Genomic DNA, 25,506 nt, shown 5'->3' on the forward strand with positions numbered 1-25,506 from the left:
CTCGAACTCCTAAATACATTGAACCTTAGACTCTTCTTCTCCTTACTCTTGTATGACTTCAAAAACTCAAGGACAGGTGCATGAGTCAAAGCAGAGTGGTGGAGATAGCATACCCATCAAAATCTAAATGAACTGAGGATCATTTTAGTTCAGAAGACTACAACTGGTAAAAACATTGAGAAACAAACAAAAGAAGTTACAAACAAAAACTAGAAATACAATAAATAGCTAGAAATGTAATGCAAACTGACAAAGCTACTTGAATGGTATGAAAGAAGTGATTTCTCATGTCTGCGGGGAATGGAGGGGGGTGCAGTAGAGGATCTCCTTCTACGGATTTTGCATTTCCATCCATGAATAAGTAGGCTAATTGCCATATTTCCAATTATTCCACCTTAAATCTCATGAGAACAGATAATATAACATTCTTTAACCTCAAGGGCACCAAATGTATATGACAAGAACAAGGAAACCATTGCAAAACTAATCTAGAGATAAGAAGTGGGTAATGTATTTCCTACGAAATATTTATCTAAATTACAAATAGTGCTTCTATTTGATAGCTTACTTCACTCCTAGGACTACGTACCAGTACGAAGAATGCAGTAGACAGGACCGATTTCAGTACGAAAAGGCAACAGTCACACCAGCTCTTGCAATGGGTCTTAGCACCGGATCCTGCAATAAAACATCACACAATATTTGAAAAGTCATTCGTGTGTTCACGAAGACAAATTTCTTCATTGGATTTCAACATCATCAAGTTCGCTAAATGACCACAATAAAAGAAGTAACGTACAGGTATTACATCGGTTGCCGCTTCAATTCCATCCTTCCCAACTTTCAACACAGTCTGAAATACTAATTCAGAGCAGAAAATCGTGGAAGTGAGCATATATAAATAGAGCCACTGTTATAATTTATATGTAAACAGAAAAACAGGAGCCGATCTGCACTTCTAACTGAATGCTCCGTGTCAGTAAGAGACTAAGAGGCAAAATGCAAAAATGTCCACTGAAGGAAGACTGAACCTTTAAAAATGTTAGACTGCGCGGCAACGACAACCAGGGGTCTCTTAAACTTGCCGGAGAAGGGGACAGAAAGGCGACGGGATCCACGGAGTGTTGTAACTGCAAGGGGACGTTCCACTGCGAAACAAAGGTAGCCATTCTCTATTTCCTATGTAACGAGAGAGAGGGAGAGCCTGTAACTGTTGCACATATGAGGCTCAAGCATTTTGTGGACTGCGGGGAGTCCGATCGTTGTGAATCAGAACCGTCAAACAGAACTGATAAAGAAGATTTACACGGTGAGAGTGATCGCAAAGGGTCAGGTTCGGGTCGGTTCAGGTTAATTTAAAATTAGTAATAAAAAAGTGTAAAATGTAAACTGTAGCCCGACCCTGTACCCTTCGGTTCAGGTCGGGTTCAAGTTAACCCGCTGAAAATCTTATAAATAAAATGGGTAAAAACCGATAAACATAAAGAGCATTTTGACCTAAGTCTATTTATTCTTGATCTTCGAGACTTAAAAAAATTGTGGCGACCTGCCCAACCGCCAGAAGCTTGCCTCCTTCCAAGACACAGCTGCTGCACCGAGAAGAATATATAGAGAGAGAGGGAAAGAAGATGGAGGATCGAGGCGTCACACCCATAACTCACGTCTCACGCAAGAAGAGAATTTTACGAAACAGAGTAAAAAATCAACTGCGCACGATTGAAAGGATGACAGAAACATGACAGGCAAAAGTACTGATAATAGCAGAAACGAGAAGAGACAGTGACCTCCTTCACTTCAGAGTTCATAGTTACCTTGCAAGGAAAAGCAAGACCACCTGCCAGGTCATGCATGAGAGCTTCAGATTCTTTCTCCTCGGAAACTTTGAACGAAATGTCATTATATAGATTGCACTTTATACTGGATGCCCACACACAAGCACCATCATGGGCTCCTCTTTTCCATTTTTTCATTTAATCAGATCCTTTGAAAACTAAAAAACCATGCAGGCGTTGCTCACTTTCTCCTGTTTTAAATTGCAATTGCTCTCTTTTCTGTCTCTAAAATGTTGACTCCGTTGCTCAGAATCAAGGGCTTAAAGATTGAGATTACTTGTTTGCTGGAGCTTTTACAGTGAACCGAAGTTGGAAGAAGAATGGAAAGAAAGAGACAATAAATGAAAGCTACAGTAACCTAGTAAGTTCTGCTAAGGACAGCAGCAACAACAGGTGAAGGAATTAGCACTTAACGGCACTAAATTTAAAGAGGGAGAAAGTCTACTAGAAATATCCAGGAACTAGAGGTTTCCAAATTTCTCCTTGGATCTCAAGCGAAATTGCAAGAAAGGAAAGACAGCATAAACGCTTTGGATTCCGCAACACAAATTAAGAAGCCATTGTTTTCTTTTCCGTCCCAGACATTTTGTAAAGGAAAAGCTCTCAAAGACTCGAACTAAAGTAAAAAGACTCCTCACCTCGTTCCTTTTCGTGAGTCTCAACTCTCTCAAGTCCCTACTATCCACATGCAAAAAGTGCAGCAAGAGTGCTGTGAATGGATGAAAGTTGCCATCTTTGAATGGACCGAGCCCCGACGGTCGCTAAATTCCGGAATCCAGAGACCTCAAAGGTGCCTAAAAACTAAATATATTCAAATTCAAGAAAGATGTGCAACAAATTCTTAATAAGCAGCTCAAAACCTCGATTGCCTTTCCACTTTTGGGTTTTCCACGGCTATATGAAAACCATGACCCAAAGAAAAGGAGGATGAAAGATGAATTTAACAGGAATTGCAGCAGCTTTATTACCAGGAGGGAGAGATGGGAAGGCCCAAGAAATGAAGCAATTCAGTGAGCATGATGTAATGGAAAGAGTCTGATTGTTTAACTTTTAGGGGGAATCGTCCACCTTCTTGGCTTGTCTAGGTATTTGATTCCTCTGGGTTTACAGACATGTTAATGGAATATGACTGTTAACCCCAAGTAAATGGTAGACACAGAGCCCCACAACACGTTAGAAACAAGGATCCCATTTCCTGGTGAGTCAACTTACATCCTCAGATGTGCAGATTTAACTCCATTGATACGCAGACGAAGGTATCGGAGTGGCATGTATAACTAGGAAAGTTTTAGAACAGGTGTAGATTCAACAAGTGAGCAAAACTACAAGCTTAAGACTCAGAAAGGGGTACCTATCTCACTTCTATCCGTGGGGCTATACAAAGCAGACCTATTCCTGGGCCTATTCTCCTCCAGCTGCTTCACCACCTCCAACATATCCGGCCTCACCGACGCAACCGGGGCACAACAGCCCATAGCAACCTTCAAAGCTTGCACCAGTCCGTCCTCCATTGGGCTCCTAATTCCCTTCAATACCTCAACATCGAATACCTCCATCGTTGTCTCTTCCAACACGGCCACTTTCACCAATGCTGGCAAATCAACCATTTCCCCTGTTTGGGCATCTTTCCCTGGTTTTTTCCCTAGTAAAATCTCCAGCAATAGTATCCCAAAAGCATAAACGTCTGTCCGGGAATTGCATTTCTTCATCTTGTGCAGCTCCGGCGCCTTGTACCCATCAGTCTTTGCTGCTGCCACCATCTCGTCGGCCACAGCAGGGATCAGCAGCTGGTCGAGACCGAATTCCGTTAGTCTAGCAACAAAAAATTCGTCGACGAGGACGTTACTGGATCGAACATTTCCGTGCGTGATCGGCATTTCGTGAATCGTGTGCAAATGGGCGAGCCCCCTTGCAATGCCCAAGGCGATTTTGTGTCGACGAGCCCAGTTCAGCATTGGCCTTCCTGCCCGGGTTTCTGAGAATCAAAGAAAAACAGAGAAGGACAGTTGTAGTGAGAATATTGTGTAATATAGGTAGTACCATGAAGGAATAATGCGCGAAGAGAAATAGAAGCGATTGATACAGTACCGTGGAGAAGATCATGAAGAGTTTTATTTGGGAGATAGTCATAAATGAGGAGTTTTTCGCCTCTCTGCCCCTGATAGAAAGCTCGAAGTGAAACGAGATTTTCATGGCGGACACGACCCACCTGCTTTATCACGGGCATACACAAAGCCCTGTCTTTACAACTTCCTTCTCTCAATAGCCTTAAAGCGATTGTTCCACCATCAACAAGCTTCGCCTTGTAAACAGTTCCGTAGCACGTTTTCTCTATCACCTGACCAGTCGCATTTAAGACTTCTTCCAGCGTAAGATGCTCACCACCTTGAAATACTAATAACTTGCCTTCCCCCTCGTTTCCATCCTCATCTTCTTCCTGATCGACTGCTTCGTCATTTGAACCTTTACTTCTTGCTTTTCTTCTCTTCATCTGCACGACGGCAATTGAAACCGAAGCCAAAACCACTGCTCCAGCCATTAAACTAATGACAATCCCTGCGATGGCTCCGGCGCTCAATCCAGAACTCCCCTTGCATTTGCCAAGAGGTGGCCCGCAAAGCTCAGCGCTATTTCCTTGAAAGACCTCGGTTGTGAATCTCCCCGCAGACGCGGGTAACTGCCCAGTGAAATTGTTATAAGAAAGATTTAATTTTTCAACATTCAGTTCAGACAGTTGCAGCGGAATGGGCCCCGAAAGGTCATTGTTGGCAAGATTGAGCTCTTTTAATCCCTGAAAGTTGGTTGCGAATTCGGGAAACTCCCCCTCAAACCTGTTATTTCCTAAATCCAAAACCTGTAAATTGCTGCAAGTCGAGTTGGGTATGGCGGGCTCCGGAATAAGCCCGGAGAGAAAGTTCCCATTCAGACGCAGCGAAATGAGCCGGTCGCAGAGGTTCCATATCGAAGGAGGGAGAGAGCCGTTGAGAGAGTTTTCCCGCAAATCCACGTCAAAGAGCGAAGGGCTGTTCCCAAGCTCCAGGGGTATGGAACCCACCAGGGAGTTCACACCAAGGTAGAGCGACTGCAAGGAGGAGAGCTCGCCGATCTCTTTGGGGATTGTTCCGGTCAGCCCAGCGGCCGGGAGCTGAAGGGACAGCAGTCTCAGTCGCGCGTCTTTTGCAAGCGAGAGATTACTTTTAAGGGGAGAAGAACCCTCTTCACAGTGAAGAGAAGACCCATCCGCAAAACCCCACTTGAGGCCTCGCCAAGCACAGAGAGGCCGCGAAGTGTTCCACGTCGCTAGCAAGATATTTTCCGAATCGCCCTGCAGAGAAGGTTTAATCTTTCCAAGGAGAAGATCAACTTCTGAAAGAGTAGTGGGTTCCTGTGAGATCCCATCGCTAAAGAAAAAGAAGAAGAGAAAGGAAAGCAAGGCGAATGGTGGAGAAGACGCCATGAAAGAGGAACGGAACGAGGAGGGAAACAGAGAAAAGAAGAACAGGGTTATTGGAAGCGTAGAAAAGGAGGGACTATCAGAGACTTCAAATGGATCGTTCAGTGTCCTCTCTCTCACTCTCTCTCTCTCTCTTTCGGTGGACGTTGTACGAGTAAAGCTGGTTTTGTTTGACTGTGACCACTTCGTTTGTAAGGAATCTCAGGCTCTGTCGATAGTTTTCTATTACTGGCTGCTTTGATTTTGAGAAAAATACAATAAAGCCGCCTGTGGTCGAAGGAGAGGAACGGTTGTGCGCACGCCCGCCATCACCATGAGCAATTGTCGTCGATTTGATGATTTCTGCAGGAGCCTATGCGAGTCTTGTCTTTTCGAACAAATGGGAAAGGTTATAACTTTGAAGAGTTTTAGTCGTTACTGTGAGGGCCCAAATGCTGCCTATTTCTAAGCATTGAAAAGACTGATGAAGCCGGCGAAAAACAAGAGGAATGAGCACACATGATTCTATTAATGGCGGACGTATTGGGGCAACATCGATTCTGATTCAACGGAAATCCACTTCTCGATGCCTATGCCAGGAAATTCGTATGGTTGATCTCCAGCGATATTATATGGTCGGCCATTCCAAGTAACAGATTCGAATTAGAGAATTTGTAGAGACTCAACGAGAACATATCCGCATACAGTTTCTGGGTAAAATCACAAATGCAATTCCTTGTCGGTTCATCTTTGGTAAGAGGGAAAGGACTGAACAGAGCTCGTTGCGGGAGCACCATTCTAGTTTGTCGGCAATTGAATGATGTGGTTTCGCTCTCTCATGGGCTTCACCGAGGACCCACCTGTAAAGCCTAGTAAAAGAGCTTGGGAAAAAACATAACGCTCGTCTAGACTGTGGTTCGTGCTTCCGAGGCCTCTAGTTTCCTCGTCCCAAGGCTTCATAGCTGGCTCAATCTCCAGTCCAAAACAGCTGGCTGGAGGCCCTTACATTAGCCCACGTCAGTGCATTCATTGGGTTTTAGTGCCACAGTTTTCGACCCTCTGCCTTTATCCACGAGTCCAAGTATGGACAATAAATTCAAGTGTTCCCAATCCAAGGCCAAGAAGAGTTTCTCGATTGTGGAATCCGTCCAATCAATCGGGTCATGACTCATTTAGCCCGTGACAAAACACAGAGCGACTCATAGAAAACTCAGTGGAAACAGAAAAATAGTCCAATCCTTTAACTCAGCTGTTCCAGTTTTAAATCCAATCAGACTTATCTTAGCCCTTGAGTATTCCTAGTGGTGGCATCGAGTCCACCCAAACTAGCATATATTCGAGTTTGACTTGATTTGAATACTTCGAGCTCGAATTCTGCCTCGAACTTAAAAATTAGTATGAGTTTGAGTCCAAATTTTTTAACTTAAAAATTAAAAATAAAAATAAAATTACTAAAATAAAGAAAGAGAATATTGTGATGACCCTAGTACCATTGAACCGGGAGGTATCACAAAGGAGCTCAAGACTTTATAATAGAGCATACTAATATATAATAACAGCAAACACTTCCATCAATAGTATTTATTCCATTGACAAAATACAACTTTAGATATTGAAGGATCCAAAAGGGTTGAACAATCGATTGTTTTTTAGGTTTGAAGTAAATAAGAGCAACTATCGACCAACTAAAGAGGGAATTACAAGAGCAATAAGAGTAAAGGTATTTTTGTAGAAAAATCTTTCGATTCTAATGCTCATGATTCTGTTTTCTTCTTTGTCAATGGCGGTCACCAAAATTCCAACTAGATCGCTGGTGGGAGAAGGTTGTCAAACTAAGTCGAGTCAAGAGATTGAATTTGATGAAAAAAGGAGGGAAATTGCTGGTATCGAGTGAACTCGTAGGCAACGCAAATGAGAGCTGAGAGAATACGAAGGAAGTGGAAAGGAAGTCAGAAGTTCTGTTTTTGGGTGATGGTAGCCCAATTCACGACGGGTCTTTGGTGATGGTGATAGCATTCCTGGGCCAATGTATTTGACGTCGGGGTATTTTGAAAGTGAATTACTTTTTTGTCTTAGTGTATTTAATAAAAATGTACTTTATTCTATTAGTGGAAAGCGGATAATGAGTTTATTTATAAAATAATGTTATAGATTTAAATTTATAAAGATAGTTTAATTTAACTTTTTAATTAATAAATAAATAAATAATTAAAACTTTTCTAATATAATTATTAAATTAATTATATATATAAATAATATAACTAAAAGAATATTCTTACTTTTATAATATCTAAATTATCACTCTTAAATTAGTGATTTAATATAATATTAAAAGTCATAAAAATAATAAATAAATAAATAAGGTATTTTATAAATAAAACGAGATAGATTTTTTTAGTCCAAATTAATACGATAATTACAAAGTAAAATAAATTTATTACTTTAATTAATTATAAAAATAAAATATGTAAAAAAAATGTTTACTCTAGATTTTTTATCAAATTCTTACTTTTACGATATCTTAGTTATCATTAGGGGTGGCATCGAACCGAGCCGATTTGTGAGCGGCTTGAGCTCGAGCTCGGCTCGGTTAGAAAGCTTGCCAGTCGGCTCGTTAACGGGCTCGAAAGTCGGGGATTCGGGAGCGGGATAAAGAGAGCGAGAGCGAGGGGGGGGGGGGGGGGGGGGAGGGATTCTTCCTCCCCTCGTCACCGTCAAGCCCCTCCATCCGCTGCTGTCATCGGCCGCCTTCACCTCTATTTTTGTCTCCGCTGTCATCCCCGACAAAAGGTCCTGCGCCGCTAGACCCCTTCCCTCGGCGTCATCTCAGCGGAAAAAACCAAAGACCTAAGTTAAAATGGAGAAATAATTTCCCCCCGCATGAAGACGATTTCGCATGTGCGAGATGACAAGCAAGTGAAAATAAAAATCTTTCTTAAACTCCAGCTATCCCTTCTTCATGGCTCTTAAAAAAATTGAAAATATATTTTAGTAGAAATACATTTCTAAGAACTATTAGTGGTTTTTTCAAAAAATATTGAAAATACATTTTTAGTAGAAATACGTTTTTAGGAACTATTAGTGCCTCATGTTTTTTGAAAATTCTTATTAAAAAATCATATAATTTTCTAAGTAAAATTTTCCTGCCAAGATGAGCTAGAAAACCGTATAGAAATTTTTTGAATAAGTATTTGATAGTTGATGCTGTAATACTTTTAGCATGAGGCAATTTTCATAGCAATTTTGTGTTTGAAATTTTATTTGATTAAAAATTCATCAATAAGTATAGTAATATATTAGATTGATTATTAATTTTCATTTATTTTCCTAGAAGAGGCAATAAGATGTCCATTTAATTTTCTTAAGAAAATTATAAAATATTTCTTGTATTTTTCTAATAAATCACTAATCGTAATAGGATTTTATTTAAAGGACTTTTTGAAAGTATCATAAGAAAAACATTTATAGTTTTTCCTAGAATATAAATTTTCAACCAGGGGCACTAAGGAGGTCATAGTAAATGTATTGCCAGATTCAAAAATTACAAAATAAGCTAAACAATATTTGAGGTAAAAAAGATTAATATTGGTTCGTTCTAATTCATTATCGAGATTCAATCCTGACTATCATTATTTTTTTAAAATGTATGCATAATTTTACATATAATTTATTTGACATATATTTTATCTAGAGTATTAAATGTAGGTTAAGCTCGAACTCGAACTCGGTTAAAATTATTAGGCTTGGACTCGATTACAATTTTAGGCTTGAGGTTAGGGTTTGCTCAAGCTCGAGTTCGAAATATTTAAATCAAGATCGGCTCGAACATAGGAAGGTTCAAACTTAGTTGGATCGATGTCACCCTTATACCCAATTTTAAGTAGAGGTCATGCCCAATTTTATGTAGAAGTCATGCCTAAATGCCTAATTTTATGTAACATGTATGCCCAATTTTTTGTAAAATATATGCATAATTTTAAATATAATTTATTTGACATACATTTTTAAAAAATTTTTAAATATATGTTGAAGCTCGAACTCGAGACATGTATATTTTGAAAAGTTTTAAATGAATATTGAAGCTCGAGCTCGGCTCGTACTCAATTAAAATTATTGGACTTGAGCTTGATAACAAATTTAGGTTTGAGCCTGGGCTCGGTTTGATGCCACCCCTAATTATCTCTCTTAAATTAGTAAATTAATATAATATTAAAAGTCATGAATATAATAAATAAATAGGATATTTTATTAATAAAATAATATGACTAGTAAATATACAAATTGATCCAAATTTGGGACCAACGTCTATTTGGGACAAGGCGTCGGTGAGTGTCAAGAGAGAGGGAAGCTTGCACTATTGGAGAATGGTTTCCACCGTTTTGTGGAAATTTCTCGAGGATAAACGGAAGGAATTGCTGGTTTTGAGGACGGAGATTGCTCTGCCTTTGCTGAGGCGGTGGACTCGACAAGATTGGTTATGGACGCTTTGGATGATTTTGTCTCGCAGAAGGATGGGAAGGCAGGGACCTCTCTCTAACGCTAGGTTTGTGGGGTTCTTTTGAGAGAGTTGTTTCTAACATCCGAGTATAAACAGGTTGTGGCGGGGAGTGTTCAGATAGGACTGCTGTGGTGGCTGAGAAGTGGAAAGAAAGATGAATGACAATAATGCAGCTCAAATGTTTTTGCAAATGGTTGTAGGGTATGGAATTCAATCAAGGTTCGAGGAGTAGTTTTTTATGAATCTTGTGGTGAAATTCCCAACCAAATACGGCATGGCAAAGCTCGTTACAGGATTAGGGTTCAAAGAGAAGCTGTCACGTAATGTCCTACGGAGTTCTTTCTAACAATTTAAGACTTCTTGCGAGTTTCTCTATTTGGGACCAGGCGTCGACGAGCGTTGAGAAAGAGTGATTGTTGTTAGGGAAGCCCTCAATCTCACCAGAAGAAGAAAGTGGAAAAACAGGAGTCCCAACATCAGAGTGAAAGTGAATTCACGTGTCGCCAGTTCGGAGTCAATATGCAGTGGTACAAACAAAATTTGATTTTCTGGTAAAAGTTCAACTCGAGTGAGTACCACTCAGAGAAAAATAAATTCTTGACGCTCGAGTAGCAACTCCATTAACTGACATTAAAGGTTGCATTTACGAACTAACAATCGGAGTTATTCTTTGGGTAAGGGAAGGACGGCCGAGTCGCTCTCCTCCACCCACGATTAAAAATTTGGAATATCTGGACCTCTACTCTTATCAAGTTCAATGGAAAATGATAAGACGTAAGCCATTCATTTGGCGAGGAAGTTGGGACCTATCGAACGAGTGGGTTCCAGTGAAGCCTCTTAACGGCTACCTAGGCCCCGAAATCGCTACTTCGTCTTTAGTCGATAGTAAGGTTATGGGCAGTTTTTCTTACTGCCGGTTAGGGGTGGCATCGAGCCGAGCCGAGCCGAGCCCGAACCTGCCTATGTTCGAGTCGAGCTTGATTTAAATATTTCGAGCCGAGCCTCGTCTCGAGCCTAAAATTGTTATCGAGCTCGAGCCCAACGAGTTCGAGCCGAGCTTCGAGCCGAGCTCGAGCCTCAACATACATTTCAAACTTTTTAAAAAATATATATCGAATAAAATGTATATAAAATTATGCATACATTTTATATAAAATTGGGCATGACCTCTACATAAAATTGGGCATAACTTATATATATAATATGTGTATAAGATTGGGTATAACCTCTACTTAAAATTGAGCATAATCTATATATATAATACTTGTATAAAATTCGGCATGACCTTTACTTAAAATTGGGCATAATCAATATACATAATACCTGCATAAACACTCCATAAACACTCCATAAAATTATTTATACATTCCATAAACACTTCATAAAATTGTTTATACATTCCATAAACACTTCATAAAATTGTTTATACACTCCATAAAATAATCTAAACACTCCATACACTGCATAACATTATAAATAAACTCCATACAATAATCAAACACAACAAAATTAAATAAAATATCACTATCAATTTACAATCACCCAAAAAAAAACTATAAATTCTTTAAATAAAATCATATTACTATTACATACTTACTAGAAAATTACAAGAAATATTTTAAATTTTTCTTAGGAAAATTAAATGGACCTCTTATTGCCTTTTCTAAGGAAATAAATAAAAATTAATAATTAATCTAATATATTATTATACTTATCGATAAAATTTTAATCACATAAAATGTCAAACACAAAATTACTATGAAAATTGCCTCATGCTCAAAGTATTATATCATCAACTGTCAAATACTTATTCAAAATTTTTCTATATGGTTTTCTAAACCATCTTGGCAAGAAAATCTTACTTGAAAAATTATAGGATTTTTTAAAAAGAATTTATAATTAAAAAAATATTTTGAAAAAATACGAGGCACTAATGGTCCCTATATTTCTATTAAAAATGTTTTTTCAACATTTATTGAAAAAACTAGTCTCTGGAAACGTATTTCTACTAAAATATCTTTTCAATTTATTTAAGAGCCATGAGGAAGGGACAAAGAGTTTTTTTTTTCCTTGTTTATGATCTCGCACGTAGGGGTGGCTTTGAATAAATTATATATAAAATTATACATACATTTTTTAAAAATATAAGGATAGGGGAGGTTCAGGATTGAATTTCAATAAGGGATTAAAATGCACCAATATTAATATTTTTTACTCCAATTGTTGTCTAGCTTGTTTTGTAATTTTTGAATTTGGCCATAATTTATTATGGCCTCCTTAGTGCCCCTAGATAAAAATTTATATTATAGGAAAAACTAAAAATATTTTTCCTATGATACATATTCCCAAAAAAACCTTTAAATAAAATCTTATTACTATTAGTGACTTATTAGAAAATTATAGGAAATATTTTAAAATTTTGTTAGGAAAGTTAAACGGACCTTTTATTGTCTCTTCTAGGGAAATAAATAAAAATTAATAATCAATCTAATATATTATTATACTTATCGATAAATTTTTAATTAAATAAAATATCAAACACTAAATTGCAATGAAAATTATTTCATGCTAAAAGTATTACAGCATCAACTGTTAAATACTTATTCAAAAATTTTCTATACAGTTTTCTACCCCATCTTGGTACAAAAAATCTTACTTTGAAAATTATATGATTTTTAATAAAAAATTTCAATTAGAAAAGTGTTTAAAAAAACATGAGACACTAATAGTTTATAGAAAATTATTTCTATAAAATTTATTTTTAATTTTTTCCAGAGGAAAAAGTTTTTTTTTTATTTTATGATCTCGCACGTGTGAAATCGCACGTGCGAGATCATCTTCTCGCGAGGAAGGGGGAGATTATTTCTCCCCTGTTCTGGTTTTCCGCCGAGACGACTCCGAGGGAAGGGGCTTACGGCGCCGGGGAGGATTTATCGTCGGAGATGACGGCCACGACGGAGTCGGCGGCGACGGAATTGGCGGTGACGAAAGCGGCGGCGACGGAAACAGAGGCAACGGCGAGGAGAGAAAGAAATCGAACGGACGGACACAGAGGCGGCCGGCGAGCAGCTGCGACGGCGGTATAGATGCCGGAGAACAGCTACGACGGCGGTAGAGGCGGCGACAACAACGGATGGGAGGGGTCGGCGGTGACGAGGGGGGAGGAAAAAATTTTCCCCCCCTCGGTCTCCCTCCCGCTCCCGCTCCCCCGCTCGCTTGCGATCCCGTACCGATTCATGCCGATCCGACTCATTTCGAGCCGGCTCGCGAGCCAACGAACCGAACCTAGCTTCGGTCGAGCTCGGCTCGTTAAGGTAAACGAACCGATTTCGGTGTTCGAACTCGGCTCGAGCTCGAAAAATGACGAATCGAACCGAGCCGATACCGAGCCAGCTCGCGAACCGGCTCGGCTCGAAGCACTCTTTCTGCCGGTCTTTACATAAAAGCGTGATCTGGGCGAAACGAGGCGGTCTCCATCACTCCACTAAAACTGCGGCCTACCACTTCCCAGTTCCCACCTACACATGTGCGCCGCTTGTTGGAGTTTCAAGTAGATCGAAGACCTGGTGCCGGGTCCAGGAGGCCAGCGACAAGATTGCGCACCCCGAAAAGAGATTTCACGATCTGAAATTGAAAGACATTTAAAGCTTAAAAGCAAACATTATATGGATAAAGTTATGAAGCAGGCCAGTTGCGTCGCTCATTATCCTCAATCCTCCCAATGGGGAAGAAGGGTCACAAGATGCGCCCACATCCCTCGACCCGAAGGCAAGAAGACCCTAGTGTATGGTGCAATCAATGTTGACGAAGAACACAAAAGCGTCGGCCATTCCATTATTCGATAAACATGGGTTTATGTGCCTAAGAAAACCCTTTTGTCTTCTCGATAATGGAAGAGAAATATCTAAACAATACTTAACAACACGAGGTGGGCGAATAGATGAAAGCGGAACATCTGGGCCATCCACGTCATAGTTTGGGTATTAGAAAGCGACAAAGGAAAATGGGCAGGTGTCAATCCGTAAATAGACGCAGCAGAGAGAGGAGAGGCAGAGAGCACGAGGGAACAGGGCCATGTTAGGAACATTTAAGGCACATGGGGTGTGCATAAGTGCACATGAAGCCATGTGGGATGTGCTTTGGCATGCACATGAGACAGGGGGCCTCCTTTGAAAAATTAGATTTAGATTGTGATCATTGCCCAAGGCTTTCATTTCCCTTGTCTCGTCCAAGACTCCAATCAGGCCTTAGCGTAACTTGGTTTTAACCACGCTCGCCCAACTGCCGTCGTCTTTCCAGTCCCGTACATTTGGAATAGTAGGAGGAGAGGCAGACGTGCGTACTCGTATGGTAGAAATATTATAAAAGTGTCTATTAATGCGAGCCTCAACGCTTGGGTTCGTGGCTGAGCTGGGCACATGGATCTAATGCCCTGCGAATGTTTGATCTTGGGCTCATGATAAGAGAGCCCTTGAGTGGCATGTGATGCGTACGGGTAGAGGACGGATCGGGTTGCTCGAGATTAACCCATCTCCGAATCAACTTCAATCATTGCAACATGCACATGTTCTACGATATAAAAGGAAGAGGAAGACTAGAAGACCCTCGCCCCCTCCTGAATGGATTAGTTCTCGTCACGTATTTATTTTATATTCTGGAATAGAATGATTAAGGGAGAAATTTACAAGAATTATTCCTGTTCTAGTTGAGCTATTTCGTGATGTCTCTTAAAGAAATGAAGAAAAAGCGAACATGTAGGTTGGGCTGTTATTGTTTGTGCTGTTGAGATTTTGGTGGTATGGGAGTCAAAAGTCGATTAGGGTTAAGTAAGATTCCCGAGGAATGAAGAGGGTAGGAGGCGGCATATTCCCTTTTAACGGAATTTGGCGTGTTGCGCGAGCTCTCTCACCCACTCTCCCTGCACGTCTTTACAGACGGTCTAGCCACGGTCAAGGCTGGGTTGTGTACTGGGTGCACCACCCACCACATCCCGCCCTTTTTTCTTTAAACCCAATCAGTCATGGTGGGGATTGCGCTAGAGTTTCTCTTTTCTCGTTAACGAAAGAAAACAAAGCCAAGAGACTTTCAAATGTCAATCTACTAAACTACTACTTACCGACTCCATCCGTTTGAGTTGACGAACTGTCAGTGTTTCTTTTCCCAAAGGAGATAACTGAGCGGATGTTTGTTGGTTGGTCCAAAGACTTCTAATCCGTAACTCGTTAATTCGGAATACAGTGAACTTGAACATGGGGATGACTCATCCACAAGCATATTCTTCGAATGCGACCCATGAACCTTACATTTAAAATCCAAATTAGTCCTTCTCGTGTGATGGACAAAAACGACTCATGCACATGGTCGAGCACTTTTTCTTCCACAATTTTAGGGCACATAATTTTTTTCAAAAAAAGACGTGGATGAGTGTATACTTTCCTTTGGGGCATCGCATGTGCGGCGTGGACTTAGGTTTGTGAAATAAAAAGCTTATCGAATCCAAACGTGACACACGTCTACTTGTGACAATACGTCACCGTACAGCGCATCACAGAAGACACCCACTGGACATTCGCTTTTGAAACTTGTGGATAAGACCCATTAGACAATTTCAGTCACGTTGATGCCAGATTGGTACGTGATCTGTGACATGAAAGACATGTACGCGAGTTGAGCTACATGCCACGACGATTAGCGTGATGGCCAGGGCCAACTGTTTTGTAGCTTATAACTTTGTTTCTCCGGAACGAGCTGACGGAGGAGTCGTTAATGTGAGCCAAAGTCTGACAGTGTGCCGACTGTCGTCAGACGTACGGCGCACGAGGAATTGTAAAAAAATTTAAAAAGTACGTCGGGTCTCCGTGGTCCAATGTCCAAACCAACAGGAAGGACCTGCTTTTCTTTCGTTTTGGATAGGGTTTTGTTTGTTTATTCTTTAAGGTCGTTAATGGCAGCGAATTGAGCTCACGTCTCGAAGGCCTGACAACGGGTTTATTAGTTTTAATCCTAAAAAGATATTGCCCAGGTAGTAGATAAAATTACTGGCTATTAAGTTAATTATTTCTTTAACCTTTTCGTTTGTTTGTTCTCATGAGCGCACTTAAACATACCTGGAGCGAATCAAAGAAAATTTGATGCCCTGATTGTTAAGCGATCTTTGCCTGATATTTGGACATCGATGATCCGGCACTGTGTTTGAGACATCAGGTCCCGCAAATCTGCCATCTGGACCTTCCACCATTCCTGTAAATCTTCGGCGCTAGGATTTCAAGATCCCGTGAACAGAATAACCCCGAAATCCCGTCAGATTGTGCAAATCAGTCCTGAAATTTTGAATTTGCAAGAGGCTAAAACAAACAGAAAGATCTAATAGCAGAAGCATGGGAATCACATGGAGAGATCATTACCCTCCTAGAAAAGTAACCATATAAAATTTTCGCAAAGCCAACTAGCACCGCTTAATGAGTTTTAATTGTAGTAAACGCCGTAAACGTTATGATTAAAGTTCGTGTAACACAAGGGGACCGCGACTGTCCTAGCTCAAAGTCAAAATTGTTCGACCCCATAGTGAATCTCTTGAGATGTCAAACAACACATCCGCGTGTGACAGTCGTACCCCTGGCTCTTCTCTTAACCGACCCTGTCAAGACCAGTGCAGTTTGTCATTTTAGTCTGGGTCGGAGATGGCTGTAACGGGTGGGACCTGGTATAATATCGCCAGAGCCGTGTCGGGCGTGAAAGAGGAAGTTAGAATGAGGTGGGCGAGGAGAAATCATCGCAAGCAAGGACTCGAGCGCTTCGAGTAGAAAAAACCCAGCTGGATGTCCTCAAAACACAAATTATTTTGTCCGAGTGCGGTGGCGAGTGGCAACCGGAAATCGTGCCCCACCAGCGGTTGGACCCTTTTTCTCTTCTGGTCTGTCCGGGCTCGAACGGAAAAGGTGGAACTTTTTGCACTTTGCCAGTCCGACGTGCGCAGGCTGGGTTTCCTTGTGCCGCTCTCTCTCGTTGAATCGCAACGCAATGATGCCTATCATTGTTCGAGGGAAGATGATTATAGATTTGCAAGCATCGTTAGGATATTATGTGGGTTGAAGCGGGGAGCATATACGTGACTTGCAAGACAGCAAAAAGGAGGAATCAGAAGCAATTACAGAAAGTAAACTCGAGAACGGTAAGGCCGGACGCCTGTTTTCCGCTCGTCACGGAGACTCATTTCAGATTCAAAAGGAAAAGAGAATTATACGATTTATTTACAGACTTTCCTAAATACCCAAGTCATGAAAACTTTAAAATATTCGTCTCGTCCATGAAGGGAACTTACGTACCAAAAGGGGGGAACGAATATTGAATGAGTACAGTCAATCTGCACCTTCCTCTCTGCAATTCTGGACACGACATTGAATTATACATGCTCTCGGCCTCGATCTCTTCTGGGCCCTCTCCGGCTAGTCTGGCCGTGATGCAAAGTACACAGCCATAAATGACGCCAACTGTTTTGTTTGACTGTTTGCTAATGTGAAGGGTTAAAACAAATCAAAAAACCTGTAGCAGTGTAATTTAACCCTCGTTCAAGACTATGCACGGTTCTATACCATCACTCATTAATGTCCATCAGAGGAGAGTACGGGCCGACTGCAGAATTCACGGGGAGAACGAAGGCTTGAAAATCAAGGATCCGACGTTGTCTGTGGTCTTGCTTTGCCTAACAGGGAGGCATCTCGGCACTATTTTCAGGGAATAACAGAATATGAATTTCCGCTAATAAGTAACTTGTAGCAGAAGCAGAAGCTACGATCGGAAGATTAGGGCACCGAAACTGGAGAAGTTACAGGGATTTGTCAACCCTTTAATCGCAAGATAGGGAGCGGCGGCTTTGTTCTTTTTCGTTCTTGTAACGTGAAGAGGCTTAGCGTTTACAGCTTTAGGGCTTTTCATTTTGAAGCTAGAACGCTAATGATTCCCCTCGGATGCTGGCGATTCGTATGAGATCCATGGATAAAGATAATATCAGGGTAAAAACGAGAAACGCCAAAAACCCAACTAACCGAACAGGAAAAGGCGGATGAGCTGCTGCGTCCGTTACGAAAGTGGCCGTGCCACGTGGGGTGTCAACTGAAATATACGAAAAAAGAAAACAAAAGTGACGCGTCAAATCGGCCGTCAATGGCAGCTGATTCCTGGACAACAAAGGGGGAAAAAGGGGAGAAATTAATACCGTCAATCGGCCCTTAATGAGCGCTGAGTGGCATGTGACTCGCCCCAACTCCGTCGGTGCCTTGGGGGGCCCTCTCTCTCTGTATCCATGTCTTCGGTTCCAATTCTCTCCCTCAGTGAAGCGGCGGCCCGGCCAAATTTAGGGGGAAGTTGATCGCCCCTCGCCGTAAGAATTCCTTTCCGTTTTCGAGTTTTGTTTGGGCACCAGGTGTCGGTGTTGTGATCGAATAAAAAGAGACCTCAGTGACGAGCACGACACGTGGAGACGCTTTGTCATTGGCTACGGTGGGAAGGAGCCAATGAATCCTGACAATGGGACGCCCCTTCGTTTCGGATAAAGTCGAGACATTGCATCTGTATTATTATCTAATCTGTCGTCCTTTTTCTCTTATCTTCCTCTTTTTCGTAATAAAGCGAAATTACGGAAACGATTTGAAGAAGAAAAAAAGAAATGAGTTAAGAAGCGCGGGTGGGAAATGGGAAAACTAATTACTGTGCAGAAGAAGAGGAGCTTGACTGGTTGTTTCTTAGGAAGGCTGGAGCGATCAAATGGATTACTGGTCGGGAGCTCCTGGTAAGATTTACGGCGGTGATGGGGATCGAGGGTTTAAAGATTTCCTGTCACGATACAGAAACGCACAATCAATCGATTTTTTTTTTTTTACCTGATGACGAGCTTCAAAGGTATGTTTGGATTCCAGGAACGTCTACTTCTGCGTTACAACTTCTTAATATTTACGAGCACAAAAGTCTGCTCTGTAAGGGTTTAACGAATCATTTAAGAGATTTTATAAACGAGTGTTCGGTAGATTTCTGATGGTTGCAGCTTGGCCTACCAAATCAACCTTTTCAAAATTTAGAACGAATAAAAATATTTAAAGCAGAAAAGTGTATCCCAACAGGAACAGGGTCGGACCACCTTTTGTTTCTCTCCGTTGCGACAAACAGGTCGAGGGTTCGTTTCCGATTTTTTCTGTTTCCCACCCGCCCGAAAAACGAATAAGAAATCGCAATCAAGAACAAAAACGGAAACAACATCGATGGTAAATTGCCAATCCGAAACGTTCCAAACACGCGTGAGATCGTGCCATGATGGGAATCGGTTGTCGATGCATGGGAGCATAATAATATTAGTGCCACCAAAAAGGGTAAAAAGAGAATTGCGGAGGCCGGTTACAATCCGAGATTTAGATCCGACGGTCACTGTGTCTCCGGCGAGGTCGCGAGAACTCCGCTCGAGAAGTGTTTTCACTGAAGCGTAAAAAGTAAGTTAGTTGAGATGTCAGGTGGAGTCACCGACGATGTTCCTCGCATGTGATCGGCCGACACCGTTGACACGTGGAAAAAGCCGGCGTCGGTGCTCACACACGTATGAATAGGGTGAGAGTCCGTTAAATGGCGGTTAGAGAAGTGGGAGAGGGTTTGGTCGGGTTAAGTTAACCGGGCGGTGTGGTTAGGAGGTGAATGAGTTATGGGAACGTTCTATAAATTGGCGGTTTCAATGCGAGTCCTTTTGACTGTTTTTGCAGCTCGCCCAGTTCTTTACCTTTTTTATTAGTTCTTCTTCTTCCCTATTGTTTGTTAAAGGGCGAGAGAAGGAATTGAGGCGCTGAAAGTTGGAGAACAGAGACGAGTGTCGACGTCTGTGATGGCAATGGCGTCCTCCTTGAGGTGTTTCAGTCTGCTGATTTGTCTCCTGGCTCTGTATGCCGAAGCTAGGAACGAACGGTTTAGCGGAAGGATGCCTGATCCGAGGTACATTGCCTGTTGTTTGCTTGTTTTGCTGGCGTCTTTCCTCTTATGAGAGAAATGCGGCAAAGTTTTTTTACGAATCTTGCCTTTTTGGAGCTGTTCTGTTTTTTTCTACTTTCTATACGTCGGCATTGGAGGGGAACAAGGATTCCCTAGTTATTTGACTGCTTTTCTGTTTCCGAATTCTTCATTCTGGTATAATTTTCCTAGGCGAATAACCTTCAGTTCTTCTATGGTTTTACCCGCTGTTCCTGTTAAGATTTCTCCTCTGCTCCGTGGTTTGAGTTTCGGATTTTCCAGATTTACTAATAAAGCGATTCGTTACCTCTTGTTTCAATAGAACTAATTACATGTTTTCAGTGTGGATTTCTTCACTTGGTTTTATCATGATTTTAAACTGATTTTGCGAAAAAAGTAAGATGTTTATGTCCAAAGAGCATTTTTAAATGAGCATCTGGAGTGCTTTCTAAATGAGTTTGAATTTTTGGAACTTCTCAACTGAGACTTATCGATTTATCAGTTATTTATTGTTCGCAATTTTGCGTATGTGTTGTGCTCCATTTCGCATTGAGGCTTTGGCTTGTGAGAGTTTTTAATATGCCCATATGCTATACTACCTGCAGGATGAGCGAAGCGGAATCGAACTCGAAACATCTTCCGGCGAACCAAACATCTGAACAGTGGTGGTGAGCATTCCTTTCTTTGGTACTTTCCTCAAATCTTTGAATTTCTTATTAACTTAAAAAAATAAAAGAGTGAAATGATTTGATCCCATGGGATCTTTACCGCCGCATAGAGTACATCCTCTGGAGTCTGGATTGTTTAGATTCTTAGTAAGAATTGAGCAGGTTGTGATGTTCCGTGAAGGATTCTTCGGTTCGTTGTTTCTTGGTTCAATCTAAACCGTCTAGATCGAGATCCAAAGATCTTGACCGTTTACGGTTATTTTAGTTTTTTTGCTGTTCCTATCACTCTGTTCTCAGTAGAAGTTCTAGGGCAGTGTACTCCATTGAGGCTTTGAAATTCCGCAGCCAGAATCCAGAATAATTTCCTGTGGATCGTCTTCTTTTTAGGTACCCAGTTCTTATTGCGTCGTTGCCTATTGTCTTGTAAGTAAAGAACGTGATTACCAGAAATCCTTTAACGATAATACTCCACTGTCGCAGGAAATTGATATAAGCTGTATAGAATACGGAAAATTTTATTCATTTTGTTAATGAGTTTATATCGTGATCAATACCATAAGTTTTTGTACGCGCATTTTTTAGACTTCATACAGTCGAGTCTTCTCACCTGTGCCCTCCCTGGTTGAGGCCCTATTTCGGCTTCCACTGGTCTGGAGCTCTGTACGTTTTCTCTCTCTTTCTCGAGGCAAAAAGCAGGCAAAAGCCGTCGAGTAACATGCGAATTTCTTTTTTCTTTTACCAAAATCGAGCATATGATATGAGCTTGCATTGTCTATGGAAAGATGAAACGCTGCAATACCATTCGATCCACGATGCCTTTCCCTCTGTGCTATTATTAGTTAGAAAGTGCCCGTCCCTCCGTTCTTTTCGTTCACTTTTTAAAGTTTATGGATGACTCTCAAAGAAGTCTCGTTAAACGATCGCATGGCCTGTACCTTTTGGTTCCCCGAAGCCGAAATAATGTGAACCCATCTGATCCTTGTTTCTGTCAAAAACGTTCGATCGGTTTTGGCGGGTTTACTTTTATAGAAGTTAAATTGCCTTTCAACAATACAAATAAATATACTGAGCGTATATTTTTTCTTGATGCAGGTCGGATTTCGATTCTACGCAACACGCCGTCGAGGATCCAGAGACTGTTGTCTCCTCAGTGGAGGAGTAAGTCCCTTTATCTTTAATGTAATTAGTTCTCATATTATTTTTTATCTTTCATAACTTATAGTTCGCTCTGATAAAGAATTAATTCTGTAGTCTAGCCGAGGTTCATACACTTGGTAAAAGCTGCAGACGGTTTGAAAGTGATTCTTAAAATTGAATTATAATCTCTATGGCTCCCTCTCCTTTATTATTTTAATGGCGTTCCATGTGACTATTTATTGACGTGCAGCAGTTCTACTCGTTTGCAAATACTGCCAATACATGTTGCCGTTTGGAAGTACATGATTGCAGTGATACCCTCTGTTCACTTTTTCCCCTAAAATAATCTGATATCTCAGTTTTTTATTATTTTAATGTTGCTGTTTTTGTTAGACTTTTCTTTGTTACTATTACCACTTGGTTATCCAGGGAGTATAATTTCTTTTTCTTTGGTTTCAATCAGCCTTCGCTATCAGGGTACTTTTTATCTGTTTTTTTCAAGCACATATGCGGGTCCTTAATGAGCCGACCTGCCATTATTTCCGAATTCGAGAGTTAGCATTCGACCGCTGAACCTACCTACATCACGCGGTATGCGTGTTTAATCGAATTTTACCTGTTCCTTTTGCGGTTTTAACTTTCGAGTAAAATACAAGTGCCATTGTAGGAGAATTAAATGCTCATTTATGTCTTGGTGATTGGAACAGTGTCAATCTACTCCTTCAGTTCCTTCTCTTTGCTCTTGCGTGTCAATCTCTATTTCCCTTGCCGTCGTCAACTCTTTTTCTACTTCCTATCCTTTGGGAACGCAAATTGGAGTTTTCAATTAACTCTAGACGTTCAAATTCTGAAGTATTTAAGTTGGTGGTTATGTTTGATATGTCTTTGTGGTGTTTGATGGATGATCTTGATTCAACTATTTCATATTATAGTTGTCTGCTGGCATTCACTTGAATTACCATTTTGGAGAGTTAAAACCTCAGTTTTTGAAATCTCTCTTATATCCAGGTCGGTGAGGAACAGCTCCCGTGGGCGGTCCCTTGGTTATCTGTCTTGCGGTACCGGTAACCCTATTGATGATTGCTGGCGTTGTGATCCTAATTGGCAACGCAGCCGAAAGAGATTGGCTGACTGTGGCATTGGGTTCGGTCGGAACGCTATTGGCGGACGTGATGGCCGGTTCTACGTGGTCACTGACCCTGGCGACTACGATGCTGTCAACCCTCGACCTGGAACCCTTCGGCATGCTGTCATCCAAGACACGCCTTTGTGGATTGTTTTCAAGCGTGACATGGTCATCACCCTCAAGCAGGAGCTCATTATGAACAGCTTCAAGACAATTGATGGACGTGGTGTCAATGTCCACATTGCCAATGGGGCCTGCATTACAATCCAATTTATTACTAACGTGATCATTCATGGGCTCCACATCCATGACTGTAAGCCCACGGGTAATGCCTTGGTACGGAGCTCGCCTACTCATTATGGTTTGAGGACTATGGCTGACGGTGATGCTGTTTCCATTTTTGGTTCAAGTCATGTTTGGGTTGATCACAATTCCTTATCTAACTGCGCTGATGGTCTTGTTGACGCTGTGATGGGATCGACTGCTATTACAATATCCAACAATTACTTTACCCATCACAATGAGGTATAATGCGTCTCTTCTCTCCATCTTTTAACTTGATGCTTTCTATTTCTCTCCTAGTCCTAGAAATAATAGCGGTTTTTATTTTTTATTTTATGCGTCTCTACTTTTTATCTTATGTTTGGAAGGATTGAATTTGCAACAGGTGATGCTGTTGGGACACAGCGATTCTTACACAAGAGACAAAGCAATGCAGGTGACCATCGCTTTCAACCACTTCGGTGAAGGCCTCATTCAGAGAATGCCCAGGTAAACAACAGAGCCGTTTTTTGCTTTTCGCTTCATATGAAAGTTCAAACTGCAGGATACTCACCTCATTTAATCTGTGCAGATGTAGGCATGGGTATTTCCATGTGGTGAACAATGACTACACTCACTGGGAGATGTATGCCATTGGTGGAAGTGCGGATCCGACTATCAACAGTCAAGGCAATAGATACCTTGCCCCTGTTAATCCTTTTGCCAAGGAGGTATTTTTGTTTTTTCTCATACACTGATTTTTATGGAAACTTAGCAGGTAGCATGTACTAGTTAACTAATCGGAGCTATTGCATGTGCTTATCACTGCTTTTCTGTGATATTTCAGTGGGTAATTGATTTTTGGTAATGATATGAGCAGGTGACGAAGAGGGTTGTCACGGATACGGGAGTTTGGAAGGGCTGGAATTGGAGATCAGAAGGCGATCTTATGTTGAACGGTGCCTACTTCACTCCCTCCGGAGCGGGTGCTTCAGCTAGCTATTCAAGGGCCTCTAGCCTGGGAGCCAAATCCTCTTCCATGGTGGGATCCATTACTTCCGGGGCAGGAGTTCTCCCCTGCCGTAGGGGATCCCAGTGCTAAGTGCTGTGACCAACCTCGTGCTTCTTTCGACAGTGTACACAATTTTTACACAGTCACGGATGAACAAAACTCATTATTGCACCTCTATCTGTTCTCAACCTCGGCCTGTTTCTCTATTTGTAACGCATTTATGAAGCAGGCGCAGAAGCGTTGTTGTTCATTTGTTGCCTTTGGCCTTTTTCTCCGTGTTTCTGTCATTGTTCATTTTCTTTTTCTTCAGCCCTTTCTGCCTGCCATGTCTGCCCCAGCTTCTATATGATTTTGGAATTTTCTTTTTCTTTTTTTTTATTCTTTTTTTTCTTCTTCATGTCAGTAATACGTGCAAAGTATGAAGATCGAGTATGCAAACATTGTTACAATTGCGTATAGTTGTTTTTTAAGTATAACAAGTCCCATATTTCTTTTACTCGGGTGGAGTTGTATCTTAATATAGTCCATTTGGCTCAATATTAATGGATGAAAGAAAAAAAAAAAAAAAAACTTTCGTTTGGTTGAATTCTGTCTTCTCAGTTTTTATTTATTTATATTTATTAATTTTTTTGGCGGTTAGCTGCTTTACCTTCTAAGAACTTGCGTGTAAAATTGAATTTATGGATTGAGTAACCCACTGAAAGCTGCATTCGTGACAGATGAAGATGATGGGACACCAAAAGCGCACCTCTGTACGCTGAGCTTTAAAACGATGGACCCAAAAAACTGCTTTAGTGGGCCTGGGTTCTGCTTGGGATTGCAGGCTATAGAATTTATGACTTGGATATCCCATGGGTTTCCAATGGATAACTAACTTGTGCTATACGACCACCAAAATGACTTTAAATAGATTTTTACCGTTGAATCTCATCATTTATGAATTTAACCTAGTAAAAATCGATGAGCTTACTCGTTTACGTAGTTGAGGAACTCTATAAGCAGGATCACGCATAAATTTGGCAAGGTGGAAGTAGAATAAAGGAGGGTATTGCTTCAAGCTTATATTAATCAAAACGTTCAACTCATTTCCCTTAATAGGGCCAGTTTAACTCCCACAACTCTCAGTAAAGGTTAGACCATTAAATCATTCTCTCTTTCCGATAATCGGCAGCCTGAATTGTGTTCAGGTAAGTATGTCAACCTCATTCTCTGTCTTTCCTATCGGATAAACCAAATCATTTGGCCACTTGAATTGGCTTTCCTATGCTCGACGACAGAGCTGATGACCCCCATCGACCACGACGCTAGTGCAAATGGCGTCTGCATGTACAGCAGGAAGAGAGACTCACTACGATTCTCTTTCTTTTCTGCATCCGGTTTCAATGTCTGTAAAGCATAGTAATCAAGGTAACACAACTCTACCCTCTCGGGAGTGGACGCGTGTCTTGCCTTTCCAATTAACCACTAACCAACAACAAGAGACCCTGCACTTCACACCAGAGAGCAGGACATGACACTACACGACTCGCACGCTACCTGCCTCCCTCTGTCGTTT

At 41.2% G+C, this 25,506-nt stretch overlaps 2 protein-coding genes and 1 long non-coding RNA gene across 3 annotated transcripts; 1 reads left to right on the forward strand and 2 right to left on the reverse strand.

The window, feature by feature from the left end:
- Positions 1 to 515: 515 nt before the first annotated feature.
- On the reverse strand, positions 516 to 1,192 carry LOC137962139 (uncharacterized). Its single transcript, XR_011115109.1, has 3 exons — positions 1,032 to 1,192; positions 800 to 853; positions 516 to 678 (listed from the first exon to the last, which is right to left on the reverse strand). It is a non-coding gene; the product is annotated as an uncharacterized lncRNA (long non-coding RNA).
- Positions 1,193 to 2,329: 1,137 nt separating this feature from the next.
- On the reverse strand, positions 2,330 to 5,444 carry LOC137962490 (putative kinase-like protein TMKL1). Its single transcript, XM_068809389.1, has 2 exons — positions 3,921 to 5,444; positions 2,330 to 3,807 (listed from the first exon to the last, which is right to left on the reverse strand). Exons 1-2 carry the CDS (start codon positions 5,287 to 5,289, stop codon positions 3,170 to 3,172), a joined length of 2,007 nt encoding a protein of 668 aa, XP_068665490.1. The 5' UTR covers positions 5,290 to 5,444; the 3' UTR covers positions 2,330 to 3,169.
- Positions 5,445 to 19,539: 14,095 nt separating this feature from the next.
- Positions 19,540 to 24,447, forward strand: LOC137963191 (probable pectate lyase 8). The gene is made up of 7 exons (XM_068810365.1): positions 19,540 to 19,732; positions 20,353 to 20,415; positions 21,508 to 21,573; positions 22,561 to 23,203; positions 23,346 to 23,449; positions 23,532 to 23,670; positions 23,820 to 24,447. The coding sequence occupies exons 1-7, from the start codon at positions 19,626 to 19,628 to the stop codon at positions 24,039 to 24,041; spliced, it is 1,344 nt and encodes a 447-aa protein (XP_068666466.1). The 5' UTR covers positions 19,540 to 19,625; the 3' UTR covers positions 24,042 to 24,447.
- The last annotated feature ends 1,059 nt before the right edge of the window (positions 24,448 to 25,506 follow it).

The sequence above is a fragment of the Aristolochia californica genome, unplaced genomic scaffold (assembly GCF_029961685.1).
Source record: "Aristolochia californica isolate CCGP_79_NKW_82.1479 unplaced genomic scaffold, dmAriCali1.0.hap1 SCAF_4, whole genome shotgun sequence".
Classification (NCBI taxonomy): domain Eukaryota; kingdom Viridiplantae; phylum Streptophyta; class Magnoliopsida; order Piperales; family Aristolochiaceae; genus Aristolochia; species Aristolochia californica.

What these genes read in the sequence shown, in the direction of transcription:
- LOC137962490 (XM_068809389.1), bottom strand. Translation starts at nt 5,289, where the DNA reads ATGGCGTCTTCTCCACCATTCGCCTTGCTTTCCTTTCTCTTCTTCTTT. An exon ending in TCTTCATGATCTTCTCCACG is followed by an intron (nt 3,808 to 3,920) that starts GTACTGTATCAA and finishes TTTGATTCTCAG; the next exon opens with AAACCCGGGCAGGAAGGCCA.
- LOC137963191 (XM_068810365.1), top strand. Translation starts at nt 19,626, where the DNA reads ATGGCAATGGCGTCCTCCTTGAGGTGTTTCAGTCTGCTGATTTGTCTC. An exon ending in GGAAGGATGCCTGATCCGAG is followed by an intron (nt 19,733 to 20,352) that starts GTACATTGCCTG and finishes TACTACCTGCAG; the next exon opens with GATGAGCGAAGCGGAATCGA. An exon ending in TTAATCCTTTTGCCAAGGAG is followed by an intron (nt 23,671 to 23,819) that starts GTATTTTTGTTT and finishes TGATATGAGCAG; the next exon opens with GTGACGAAGAGGGTTGTCAC.